The sequence below is a fragment of the Triticum aestivum genome, chromosome 3D (assembly GCF_018294505.1).
Source record: "Triticum aestivum cultivar Chinese Spring chromosome 3D, IWGSC CS RefSeq v2.1, whole genome shotgun sequence".
Taxonomy (NCBI): domain Eukaryota; kingdom Viridiplantae; phylum Streptophyta; class Magnoliopsida; order Poales; family Poaceae; genus Triticum; species Triticum aestivum.
The window spans coordinates 487,970,940-487,984,438 of record NC_057802.1 but is presented as its reverse complement, the minus strand read 5'-3'; the positions used below and the strand labels follow the sequence as shown (position 1 = coordinate 487,984,438).

General features: G+C 40.4%; 1 protein-coding gene across 7 annotated transcripts in view; it reads left to right on the top strand.

Moving 5' to 3' along the window:
• The first annotated feature begins 3,766 nt into the window (after positions 1 to 3,766).
• Positions 3,767 to 13,499, top strand: part of LOC123079892 (sister chromatid cohesion protein PDS5 homolog A) — a 14,605-nt gene continuing 4,872 nt past the window's right edge. For 4 of the 7 annotated variants that reach the window (XM_044502720.1, XM_044502718.1, XM_044502719.1 and 1 more), the window contains exons 1-16: positions 3,767 to 4,020; positions 5,200 to 5,397; positions 5,617 to 5,798; positions 6,625 to 6,745; positions 7,313 to 7,525; positions 7,607 to 8,059; positions 8,127 to 8,284; positions 8,369 to 8,518; positions 8,602 to 8,647; positions 8,721 to 8,912; positions 10,060 to 10,239; positions 10,461 to 10,612; positions 11,020 to 11,149; positions 11,378 to 11,524; positions 11,599 to 11,667; positions 11,790 to 11,914. In XM_044502720.1, coding sequence (XP_044358655.1) covers positions 3,928 to 4,020; positions 5,200 to 5,397; positions 5,617 to 5,798; positions 6,625 to 6,745; positions 7,313 to 7,525; positions 7,607 to 8,059; positions 8,127 to 8,284; positions 8,369 to 8,518; positions 8,602 to 8,647; positions 8,721 to 8,912; positions 10,060 to 10,239; positions 10,461 to 10,612; positions 11,020 to 11,149; positions 11,378 to 11,524; positions 11,599 to 11,667; positions 11,790 to 11,914 — 2,609 coding nt within the window. In that variant the 5' untranslated portion in view covers positions 3,767 to 3,927. The remainder of the gene's footprint in view (positions 4,021 to 5,199; positions 5,398 to 5,616; positions 5,799 to 6,624; positions 6,746 to 7,312; positions 7,526 to 7,606; positions 8,060 to 8,126; positions 8,285 to 8,368; positions 8,519 to 8,601; positions 8,648 to 8,720; positions 8,913 to 10,059; positions 10,240 to 10,460; positions 10,613 to 11,019; positions 11,150 to 11,377; positions 11,525 to 11,598; positions 11,668 to 11,789; positions 11,915 to 13,499) is intronic. The other 3 variants (XM_044502722.1, XM_044502721.1, XM_044502723.1) reach the window with 2 other exon arrangements.

Here is a 13,499-nt window from a genome sequence, read left to right as displayed (position 1 = left end):
TTTTAGATTACAAAAATCTATATCTACTATCCATAGTACACTTGTATCACCACCTCTTCGCCGAACTAGTGCACGTATACAATTTATCATTGTATTTGGTGTGTTGGGGACACAAATGATTTCTTGTATTTGATTGCAGGGTTGTTTGGGAGAGACCATCTTCATCCTAAACCTCCCATAGATTGATAAATCTTAAGTCATCCACTTGAGGAAAAATTGCTACTGTCCTATAAAACTCTGCGCTTGGATGGCCAACACGAGTCTATAAGAATAAAGTTGCGTAGTAGACATCAAGCTCCCCACCCCCACCGCTGGAGGCCTGTCTGTTGTCCTTGTGCCTTGTTGCGCTCGTCATCGTCTTTGGCCTCCCTGCTAAAGTAGAATCGACGAGAAACAAATGTTCAGGCACCAGATAAATAGTAAAAGCGCAAAAAGAAGTGGTGTCGCCTACTGTAATGTTGACATCTGGGACCCACCAGGTTCTCAACGTAGTAGTACAAAGAGAGCGTGACAATGTGAACCCAGCATGTATCAACTTATTTTTGAACATCGGGCATTGTTACGTCTCAAACGTATCTATAATTTTTATATAGCCAAAAATTATACATACGTCTGAGACGTATCATAACCTAATCGCCTCATCATCGTCACTTCACAGTCCGCGCTCGCTGAGCAAAGTTGCCACCCTTCTTGCCCTTTGTTTTTTTCTGTCTTGTCACCAGTCCCGATGTTGCTCCCCTCATTTTATGATTTCATGTGTTTCTCCCTTCCCTTCCCCGCTACTATTCAACTCACTATTTGCACCTCCTTACGCGAACCAATCTGTGGTTGGATGGTTAGGTGGATAGTGGTATTGTATTTATTTCAGGATTTCCGGGGTTGCACGTTCAGTGTGAGGAGACGTCCCCGTTTACTACGAGTCATCTACAATGACTTCGTAAAGTCTCAAGATGATATGCCGGCTCAGTCTCTCGGAGGTGCTCATAAGGGTAGGGTGTGCGTGTGTGCGTTCATAGGGGTGAGTGTATGCGCGTATATATGAGCGTTTGTGTCAGTACCGATGTTAAAAAAGTATGTACCTTCCTTACGGCTGTCCATGAGACACTCCCCCCATTGTTTTGGTCGACCACCCTTCTTCTCACCATCTTGTTTCTCCACAACATGGATTCACTTCTAGTCTTAAAGTTGCCCCTTGCACCCGAGCTGCCACTCTCCCAGGATCCACTATTCATTCTATCCCAAACTTCACTCTTCTCCACCATATCTTGTTGGTTAGGTCCAAATTGTTCTCCCTTCTCCCTTATAACCAAATTTATTTGCATCATTTGTGCGCGAATGCTATATATCGCTTATAGCGACTATAACATCCATCTCTCTGCAGTAACGTGTGCGTCCGTTCGGGTCTGATTCCTTTATTTCTTTTTTCTTTTCCGTTTTCTTTTGTTTTTTGACAGTTTTCTTTGTTTCTTCGTAGGTTTTCTTTGTTATATTTCATTTTTATTTTTTCTTTCTTCGTTATACTTTGTTTTTTTGTTTCTTCGGTTTGTTCGCTTTTCTCTTTGGTTCTTTGTCGTTTTTATCAGTTTTTTAACACATGTATATATTTTCTCAATACACAATGTACATTTTTAGTGCACATATGAAACACACATTGGTCATTTTTCAAATACATGGCACTTTTTAGAAAAAATATAGGATTTGAGAACTTTTTGGGTTACAAAGTAACATTTTCCAAATATGCATTGGTACATTTTTATTGGCAGTAAACCTTTTTTAAACTACGCGGACATTTTTCCATATAAATATTTTCTAAAATGTCAAGATCATTTTGTTGAAACGCGAGGATTTTTCTTTAACTGTCACATACATTTTAAGATGGCAATAGTCATTTTTTAAACTATGCAAATATTTTTTTAAATGTCATGAATATTTTTGAAAACGCGAGAATATTTTTGAAAATATCACATACATTTATTAAATGACAATACACATTTTTAAATCTGCACACACATATTTTTCCGTTAGTATAATCATTTTCTAAATGTCATGAACTTGTTTTTTGGAACACAAGAATATTGCCTTTAAATGCTAAGTATATTTTTTAATGGTACACAGCAAATCATTTTTACATAGCATACACATTTTTAAAAAAATTACATACATTTTTTTAAAATATGGGAACATTTTTTTTGAAAATCTATCAGCATTTTAAATTGCATTTTTTTAATACTGTCTTATTATTCTCTATTTTTCATGTTTTTAAAATTAAGTAAGTTTTGGTTTTTAAAACATATTAATTTAAATTACAAATAAAAAGAGAACATGAAAATAGAAAAGAAATGAAATTAACATGGCATCACCATCACCAAACCGGTCCCTACTTCCCCGACCCATCACCGGCTCCACCGACTACAGCCGACCCCTCATTCGTGCGCGATTAACCTGGGTTGGGGGACTGCATTTGTTTGCATGCCATGCCACTTGCTTTGGTTACGGGCGGATTAGCCTCGATGTAGCTCTTTGCTTTGTCTGCATAGTCACCTGAGCCTTGGCTGTAAGCATGCAAAATCTCATTAAGATGGTATGCGCTCTGTCCATCTGCCTTCATAAAAATCCGTTAGTCATCTGCAAAAGGAAGACGAGACACCCACATGGTTGGTTAGGTCCAAATTATTCTTTCATCGTCCCAAATTTATCTGCGTTATTCATGCATGGTTTATTCCGAATGGGCAAACTAAGCTCGCAGTGGGCTAACCTGGGCTGGGGGCCTACATTTGTTATGCATGCCATGCCACTCGCTTTGGTTACCGGCTGATTAGCTTCGCTGGAGCTCTTTGCTTTGTTTGCACACTCACCCGAGCCCAGGCTGTAAGCATGTACTCCCTCTGTAAATTAATATAAGAGTATTTAGATAACTAAAATAGTAATCTAGATGCTCTTATATTAGTTTACGGAGGGAATAGAATCTTATTTAAGATGGTATGCACTCCATCCATCTGTCTTCATAAAAATCAGACAATCATTAGCAAAAAGAAGATGAGAAACCCACGACATTGACTAGGTCTAAGGGCATGTACAATGGTGCTATCTTAGGAATGCCACATAGGATAAATGATGAGGTGAAGAAGAGAGAAATCGGCTTGTCTTCTCTTATTTAAAAGATAATCTCTTAGCACAATATGTCTCACCACGTTTTTAGAAATAGCTAAACATATTTTTTGTCATCTCTAAATTACATGTAAGACTTAAGATAAAACTATCTTATCAATCATTGTACATGCCCTAAATTCTTCTTCTAGTCGTCCCAAATTTATCTCCGTTATTTGTGCGCGGTTTATCCAGAATGGGAAAACTGAACCCGCAGTGGGCTAACCTGGGCTGGGGGCCTACATTTGTTCTGCATGCCACTCGCTTTGGTTACGGGCCGATTAACATCGGTGGATCCAGCCCAGCACTCCGATGCTCCGAGCGCGGGAGCTGTTTCCCATGGGCGGGAAACCAATTTTTGGCTGATGCCGTGTTCCTCTAGATTCCAGAAGACTCCTCGAGTGTGTTATTATTAAAAAAATAAAGTAACCCCACTAGTATTTTGCCGGTCGCAAAATTGACGAATGTATTATCCGGGGGCCTTATTTCTTTTCACATTCGCTCCCCTAGTTAAGCAAATATAATCTGGATCCCTGGGAAAATGTTGCTGGCAGTGGCAGGTGCGTCGTGCGTGCGCCGAGGGTGCAACGGCAAAAACCCGCCGTCCCCGACCCCTTCCCCAACACCCCCGCCCCGCTCTGAGACCGACTGCCTTTTTCCGTACTCGCAATTCCATCCATGGCCTCCCCCCCCGGCCCTCACCCCCAACCCCACCGCCTCCTAGCCCACTAGCCTAGGGTTTCGGGCCCCGAGATCGAAGCCGCCGCCTCCGCCGCCGCAATGTCTGGCTCGCCGGGGCAAGTCGTGAGCGAGGTCGGGAAGCGCCTCGCGCAGCCGCGCCTCGGCAAGGACGCCCTCGTCAAGCTCCTCAAGGTGACCGCCCCCGTCCGTCCCGCACCAGTCCTCCTCCGATCTAAACCCGCTCGCTTCCGTTCCTCGCGAGACGCTGTACTGCTTCTGGGGTTTTGAAATTGCCTCGAAGGGCACCGCTGATTTTAGTGTTTTTTTTTTTGGGGGGCTCTCGAACACTGACTGTAGTGCTACCTGGTAGTGCTAAAATTAGTAGCTGTGGTTCACGATTCCGCTCCAACCTCCATGGGGTTACGAGGGGCTGGCGAATTCGAGCACCATGTAGTAACTCGTGCGATGGGGCACAGGGGCAGCGATGCTGACGAGGTTGTATGTTCACTATGCTTTTTTTTTGCGACTTTATGTTCACTATGCTTATGTTTGACAGTTTGAGCAAAGCCTCTGAGGTGTTTAGTGTCAACTCGGCATGGATCTATGGTGTTTATGAGCGCTCGAAACTTGTTTCCCCTCTGTTGAAAGAGTACCAGTACCGTCTATTTCCCTGCCAACTGGAGGCAGTCAGAGAACCTTCAGTTAATTGTCACATGTCTATTATTTCATCAGTAAACAATTTTGTGAGCACTTGTTGTTTCAAGTTTGCCTGCTTTGTGAATTGGTAATATGAAGGAAGGTACTAGTAATGGAGATTTATGGATAAGGAACAAAGCAGATTTGTTTTTTCAGGCTTCAACCTATTCATTATCTTAAACCGTCAGTAACATTTGAGTATTTCGATCCATTTTACATGATAAACAGGTTAACTGGAGATCAAGTGGGTTAATTTCGGTCCTTCCCCTTTTCCCCTGAAACGGATATTTGCCTTTTTACTGTTATACGAGAACACAGTTTTGATCTGGTTGTACTGTAATTGTATTTTATCCAGCGTTTGCGGGAGTTTAGAGCAATGGCTTTGTACAAATACATTGTTGGATCTCTACCTGAACTGTTTTCTAGCTCCCATTAGGGGTTACATATTTGCATACTTTTGTTTAATGCATGTATACCATGACAACCCCTCCGACAGTTGAACCTTGACCTAGTAGGACAGGGATGCAGGCTAGCTCACCATAATCATCCAAAGGGAAAAGAGTAGCACATTAATACTTTGCAGCTTGACATTTTCTCTAATTGGTTGTTTCTTTTCATTATTTTTTCTTTGAATAAATTTGAATTTACTTAACATGTTTTTCTTATTATCTGCAGCAAGCTGAAAGTGCTTTATCAGAGTTGAGTCAGTCCTCCTCTCTGCATGATGCTCTACGTCCTTTGAGTAAATCACTGGTCCAGAACACTTTACTTAGCCACAAGGACAAGGATGTCAGACTTCTTGTTGCTGTCTGCTTCATTGAAGTTATGCGAATCCTTGCACCTGATCCACCTTTTACTGACGAAATATTTAAGGTATATTTAACACTTATGTCTTTCAATTCTTGGCTGTCACTGACTTCTTGTACCATTACCATTTAGTGTTGTGAAAATATGAAGCACTACCTAACAGCCATATTTGTCAGATTATTTCTGTAACATTATCCATTTTCGGTTTTTGAGTTATTTAATGTCAAAGAACAATTGGAATAAGGACCACACTCCTATAACACTATGGTAATTGCTTTATCTCAGGAAATATTTAGGCTCTTCATCAGCGAATTTTCACGGCTTGCAGACATTGGAAGTCCATATCTTACGAGAAGGATGAAAATACTGGAGAATGTTGCTGCGCTTAGATGCTCTGTAATTATGGTTGACACTGGTTGTCAGGACTTGGTTCTTGATATGGCCAAAATATTCTTCTCGGCAGCAAAGTAAGACTAAATCTACTGCTCTTGTTGTTATATGCCTATATTTTGTTACAACCAAGAATCAAGCTTAATGCTCATTTGTCAGTACCTAACTTTCAATTGTAGATACATTGGTCTTACTCATACTGGCTTTGATTTGAAAATCATGTGTACATTTTTTCACTTATGTCCTATCAATCGGTCTCTTTTTGTACCGTCTTCCCATTTTGAGATTTTGGAATTGTGATCATCAAGACCTCCAATACTGTGTATCACATCATCAAGATCTCCAATACTGTCTACCGCAAACTGTAAATATGCAGTGCTATGTTTGTTCTTCCATTGAGCTGGCTATTTCTAGGTATTACGGAGAAAGCTATGAACTCTCAAATCGTCAGGTTTCCGTTTACATGTATCACAGTAAATGTCAGTGTGCACTATCATGTTTGCTGTAGAACTTTTCAATACTTAATGGGATCTCATGGGTTCCTTATCAAGTGCAACGGGCGATGTACCTAGTGTATGGAGGTGATTTGGTGAACATGTCTTGGCCACAAAAGAGTTGCGTATGCGCCTTGTGGTACTATTCTCTTGTTGTCCTTAAACCTGTTAAGATAATTGGCAACATTCATTTTCCTTAAACAAATTTATACTCAAAACCAAACTGTTATCCTTGGCTCAGCAAGAGCAGAAATTCCATTATGCAAGTAGTTTTCTCTATGTTATGTGTGCTAATTCATGGTGTGCTCATGTTCAAAGTTGTCTGCCACACATAATTACTGTTTCTGAAAATTTAAATTGGATTCTTTTCATTAAGTGGTTAACTCCTTGATTGTGAAACTGTTTACAGGCAAGGTCTTCAGCAATGTGTGCACCAGGCTATGCTATCAATAATGACACAGATATTAAATGAAAAAGTTACTCAGCCTCTTCTGGATGTGATTTTCCGCAATTTAGTAAAAGAGGACAAGGTAAATTCTTTACTGTTCATTTAATACTAACTGTAAGTTGAGGTTGATGGTGCGAGTAATGTTTTGTTACAAGGAGAATATCCAGTAATACCACACCCTAAATGCTCCCATGATACCATTTCAAAAAATTCTGAAGAAAATCATGAATGTTCACATGGAATGTGTCTACATCCCCTAAAAAATTCAGCTTCAAATTCGAAATGTACATTGAGAAACAAATTCAGATGTGAATAGTGTCAATTTTGCTTTTGTCCTTTTGTGACACTATTCATGCTAGATTTGTCATTTTTGTTTCTCAATTTGTATTTCGAATTTGGATCTGATTTTTTTAGGGGTTGTAGTCACATACGTTGTGAACATTCACAAAAAAATTCAGATTTTTTCGAAACATCTAAAATTGATTTTTTGAAGTTGGTATCATGGGAGCATTTTAGGTGTGGTATCACCTGATACTCTCCCTTCCTTACAATATGTTCTTCTCTGCATGAATAGCTTAGATATCCGGAAGCCTGCATTATTGTTCTTTGGTCCAAACTAATGCTCGTTTGCTTCTTGTTGCCCATGCAGGGAGGAGCCCACAAGCTTGCCGTTGACATCATTCAAAACTGTGCTGAGAAATTGGAGCACATAGTTCGAATTTTTTTGACATCATGCATTTTGAGCAAGGATGCACCGGTTAATGAACACAGGAAGCTGCATCATAAAATTATTCTGGAAATATTCCAGTGCGCACCCCAGATGCTTTTTGCTGTTATTCCATGCTTAACTCATGAGCTCCTGGTATGTTATTTTCTTTTAACTTTGTTATGCTATTATATTTGCATTGTATTCTCCCTGAACATGTACCGTCTACCTCCTTAGAGTGACCAGGTTGATATCCGACTGGAGGCAGTGCACCTGATTGGGAAGCTTCTTGTCTTCTCTAATCTTCGCTTTGGTCAAGAAAACCAGATATTATTTACTGAATTCTTGAAGAGATTCTCTGACAAATCTGCAGAAGTAAGAATTGCTGCAATTGATGCAGCAAAAGCATGCTACATTGCTGCATCATCTGGAAATGTAGCACAGAAAGTTCTCAGTAAGACTACTACTTTTATCTGTGGTTACTATATGCGCATTACCATGTGTAAGCATCCTTTTCATGTGGATATTTTGTTCCTTTTGGCAGAATCTCTTGAAGGAAGGTTATTGGATTTTGATGACAAAGTGAGGATCAGAGCTGTTTATGCAGTTTGTGATTTAGCCAAATCAAATCTAAGCTCATTTCCTTCTGAGTTGATATTACAAGCAGCAGAGAGGCTACGTGACAAAAAGGTGAGCAGGTATTATTGTTATTTTGCACCGCAGTTTCTCGATGGTGCCTCACTGAAACATTTTCCAGATATCTGTCAGAAAGAATGTAATGCATAAGTTGGTGGAGCTGTATCGAGATTACTGTGAGAAATGCTCCAAAGGAACCGCGGCAATTAATACTCACTATGAACAAATCCCAGCTAAACTTATTGTTCTCTGTTTTGACAAAGATTGTGAATCTTTCAGGTTTGTTCATCTCTCTCTCTCTCTCTCTCTCTCATACTCAGTCATGCCTATTGTGTTGAGTTACTGGCTTCTATATTTTGGCAGGCCACACAATATGGGGCTTATTTTTGCTGAAGAACTCTTTCCATCACCACTTTCTCCAAAAGAAAGAGCAATGCATTGGGTTGAGTTTTTTTCTTATTTCAAATCACAACATGTTAAGGCTTTGCATGCCATCTTTTCTCAGAAAAGAAGGTAAACACTTGTAGCATAGTATATACTACGATGATGTAATAACTCTGTGAAGCACATTTTGACATTTAGACATTTTCCTTTAGGTTGCAACTGGAGTTGCAAGCATATTTATCACTTCGAGCAAAGAAGGTTTGTAATTCATCAATAGATACTGAACATTTAGTGAACTTTTTTCTCAAATTGAACCTTGTATGTGCTACAGGAAGAATCTTCAGATGAAATACAGAAGAAAATTTGTGCGTCATTAAGGAAGATGTCCGCTTCCTTTACAGATATCTCTAAAGTTGAAGACTGCTTTGAGATTTTGCACCAGATGAAGGATAATAACATATTTAAGGATTTGACTGAAATAAGCAAAGAGGGCACTACTTTTGCAACAGTTCGATCAATCAGAGTAATACTCGTTTGGTCCTTTTAACTGACGAGACAGTAAATTGTTTGTTTTCTCCTGCTTTTGTTTGCTCAACTATAAACTTACTGAGGAAGCCGTGGTGTATACTTTCCAAACGTAGTTTAATATTCATATGTTTCTTTTTCATGGCATCCTTAATTCCTATTGCATGATCCTAGTTAGAAGTCATCAGCGGTGGCATATACCATGTTGATTATTTTGCATGGGAACATGTACATGCCCTCCAGTTTGAGGACTGAATGATTTAAATGATTATCATGAAAATCGAGCCAGTCTCTTTTTCTGCGCAATCAGTACGGGGGTTCTCCCGAGAATATAATAATACTGAGATTGAGGGAAAAGTAAAAGTAAAATATCCAAAGGAGAGCAAATACAAGGGGTAGTCGAGCTTCCTAGAGATAAGAGATAGAGAAAAGGAAAGTCTAGGTAGAACTCATTTAGTGCACATGGAAAACAAACAAAGTGAATTTGTCTTTCCAGTGGGATCTTCATTGTTTTGTCTTTCCAGCGGGATCTGCATTGTTTTGTTTTCAAGGTGGGTCTGCATTGTGTTGTTTCCCATCCTGAGGTCAAATTTGAACTTGAACATTTGCGTGATGCTAAATCTCTCTAGTTTTCAGCAAACTACAGAATGCCTGACTCTTCCTTGTTCTGTTAAACTATTAAGCTGCTAACTGTGAGTTCTGTGGAGCATTAAATGGTCCCAGTTTACAAGTTAGTGCAAGTACGTTAGTACCCTGTTAGACTAGTCATAGTGGCGAGTAACTTAGACTAGCAACATGCATGTATACGTTACTACCTTCATAGTGGGTAGTGACATGTGTGTGATAACATAGAGAGCTTCATTTATTACTTTGTAGAGTCATTTTACATTGGGATCCGCTATGTGATGGCAACATATTATGTTACTCCATTTGCCTCTCTCCTCATTAATTACTTGCCATATCATATTTTTTGCCTATATGGCATGCATGTTACTACTTATGTTACTCCCACTATGAGCAGCCATATGTGTATTGAACTCTTTTTTTCTCCACATGGTATTATTTATGCAACAGAGTTTTTTTTTAAGATTTGTATCATAGAACATACCCAAATCAAACCTAAGTTCGTGCGTGAATGACTGCAGGATTCATTTCTCAAGAGAATTGGTAACAAACACCAAATTTACAGCTTCTGCAAAGAACTGTCTACAAAACTCTCGCATTCACTATTTAATTGGGAGATGATTTGTGCCATTTTGGAGGTTCTTTTCTCCTGCAGAAATGAATTAACCCATTATGCAGAGTCCGCATGTGATCTTTTACTGGTAAGTTATTAATAGCTGGCAAATTATTTGTTTTCTTTTAGGAATATGAACTCTTTGCTGCAAGCATGCAATCTTTTGAAGCTTACTGCATTTTCAGTTTTTACCATTGATTAAACTTTTTTGTGCTTAACGGCACATTTGTTTTTTAGTTCATGCACACATTTTCATCTCCTTTTAAGGGTCATCTTCTATACTTCTGACTCAAATGTGTAATCATGTAGCTAGTTGCAATGGTGTTTCCATCATTATTCAGAGGCTCAGAGGAGTACTTGCTAAAGTTGTTCTCCGAAGACTCAGTCCTGATAAATGAGAAGAGTCTCCAAATGTTGGCATATTTGGCAAAATCACCGTGTAAATTATCTATTAATTTCAGGTAAAATAAACTGTCATTGTATTGGAAGTTGGATTGTCTTGATCTGTCTGTTTGTTGATAATTGCTCTATGAATGGTTCATGTTTGATGAATCAGCAATGTACAGTATTACTCAAGCCTGAAACTAAATGGCCGTTTTGAAATTTTAAATATCCTCCTGTTTGCCTTTTTTTCTTCTTCTCCAGAGATTTTGTATTAGCTCACTAAAAACTGGCGAAAAACACTTTACTCCTATTCACCACCTTACCAATCTAGAAGTGCAATGGGCGGTAATATAAAGAAAATGTAGGGATAGGAAAATGTCAATACCTTTTTTGTATTTAATGATTGCAAGTGTGGTAGGTCTCTCCATCTTTAGTTATCTTAAGATGAATATTTTACTCATAGTAAGTTGTCTTTTTTCTCCAGTAGTGATGTCTACCTCTTACTGGAGCAAAAGTGTATTGAAGGAACACGTGCTGAATCGAAATATGCCATTTCTGCAATTGCTTCACTGATCCAGTCTCCAGATGACAAGAAATTTGCCAAATTATGTAAGGTAGGTACTAATTAGTTCTGTTCTACAATTGCTTCACTGACCCAGTTCCCAGATGACAATTGTTTACATATGGAAATGCTCAAACCTTTGCAGAATGATTGTTTCTGATGCTAAAATGGTCACGATGTTTTTGGTAGCTAGCTATTTCTTCTTATTTTTTTCATGCCTTTGTTTTTAAATGAAGGCGTACTTTGGTGGACGACTTATATGATCCTCTCTTCCCTGCAGAAAGTTGTTGGTGGTCTACATGATAACCATAATATCCCAACTCTATTACAGTCGTTGGGCTTAATATTGGAGTATTCTCCTTCCATGTATACATCATATGACGACCAATTTATCAATTTTGTTCAACGTGTTTTTGTCTCACCTGAGGTAGGTAATATATTTTTTAGCAGTGATATCTGGACTAAGACATAGCAATTTGATGTCTGCTATGGTTTATGCAGTTTGTTTCAACTCCGGAACTGTCACCCTCCAATGAAAATTCTGCATGCAGTTTCTCTTGCAAACTGAAGGTAAGTTCTGGACAAAATAAAACATTCAACTCATGGTAGATCTAGTAGGGAGTTCCACATGCGAGTAATATTCACGATGGAATTTTCATTTTTGCTCTCTAATTGTTTTGTGGCCAATGTAGATTTATTGTCTCAAAGCACTTGTCAAAAGTTGTTTACCAACAACTACTGCCCGTGATCGAATAGAGAATTTCTTTAAGATGCTGTTGGATATAATTCGCGAAGAATTCACGCCCATTACTATATGGTTCGTATTTTTCTGCTTTCTCACATTATTTTAAATTGTTTTCTCAATAAATGCTTCACTATTGTAGCCCCTTCTGTTTGTTTTCTACTGATTACACCAGTTCTTTAACTAATATTTTACAGTGCATCAGTTGATCAGCTTTTCTACAATTCTATTATATTTTTTCAAGCACTATTGGAACACATAATTCGTTGTGGTGTGGTCAAGTTTCCTTTCTTGTTGAATGTGATAAACATAATTTGCACATCTTTGCATTAAGATAGGTAGTCATAGTTACAAGTGGTCAATTTGGTGCAAAATTGAAAAACTTGCAGACGTGCCTAATGCTTAGTGTTCTACAAGTCGTATACTGTGTAACTTTCATGAGGTTTCTGTTACCTTCGTGTTTGGGTTACTGTGATGAACTAGTGCATCTCGAGCATCACCTTTTTTCAGCCTGAGGCTTCATGGTTAGTACAATGCAAGGAACTTAGGAATTCAGCAATTACACATCGTTGATTAGGTGGTCAATTTAGTGGGGTTTGTAAGAAAATTTCCTGGTTAGTATAATGAGGAAGTTAGGAACTCACCAAACTTATTTTAAAGAGAGAAGCAACTCAGCAAGTAAGCATTGCTGATTAGGTGGTCAATTTGGTTTGAATGGTTACTGGAAGAAAAGACTCACCAATCGGGAGTGCAGAAAGAAGAAAGGAAAGAAAAAAGCTCCACTGAACAAAATCGATGGTTCACATAACCCCCTGAAGTCTCAAATGGTTCACTTCACCCCTTAATGAAGCCAATCCCGTTCAATACCCACCCAAAGTGGATTTGGTCGGGTGGTTTTGTTGAGTTGGACTCGGTCAAGCTGTTTTGTTGACTGTGGGCTCTCCTCCTCCTTCCTTGTGCAACCTCGGGCCTCTATGGTCGACGACGCATGCGGCATGTCCACCGGTGGCGACAGGTGCGGGGAGCCGGGGTCCGCTGGCGACGACCTATATCCCGGGCTGGGGTGTCTGGAGCACACGCGGGTCCACCAGTGGACAACATGCGGTGGTAGCGGCGACCCACCACACCTGTCCTCGTTCCTTACTGCCTGCTCTGGATCCCGGCAAGCCGCCGCACTTCCCCGCCCACCCCGGCCCGCTGCAGCGTGTTAGCAGCCATGTGAACCGAATCCAGTGGCCAGGTCGTCGGGGCAGACAAGCAGCCGTTCTGGGGAGCAGTCCCAGGATCCCCGTCGCCTCGCGCCACCGGCCGTCGCCGCCCTCCTCCCCCATCCCAAATCGAACCTCTCTCACCAACCCGCGCCTCCTAACCCAGATCCAGGCGAGCATCTCCGGCCTCCTACCACGGTTCCTGCGTGAACCGCTGCCGCCACCGTGCGCTACTTCATGGCAGCCTGCCTGCCTCTTGTGGTGCTCTTCTCCAGATCCAAGCGGACCCCCTCGCTCCACCTCAGCTCTGCATCCGGCGCGGACAGAGGAAACCGTCGGGCGTCGATGTATCCAGGGCGGCCCAGCAGTGCGTCCGCGTCGGCAGCGAAAGTGACGGGTCACCGGAGAGGGTCCCACTGGTCAAATACCACTTTGACCCCGCCATGTCAGCA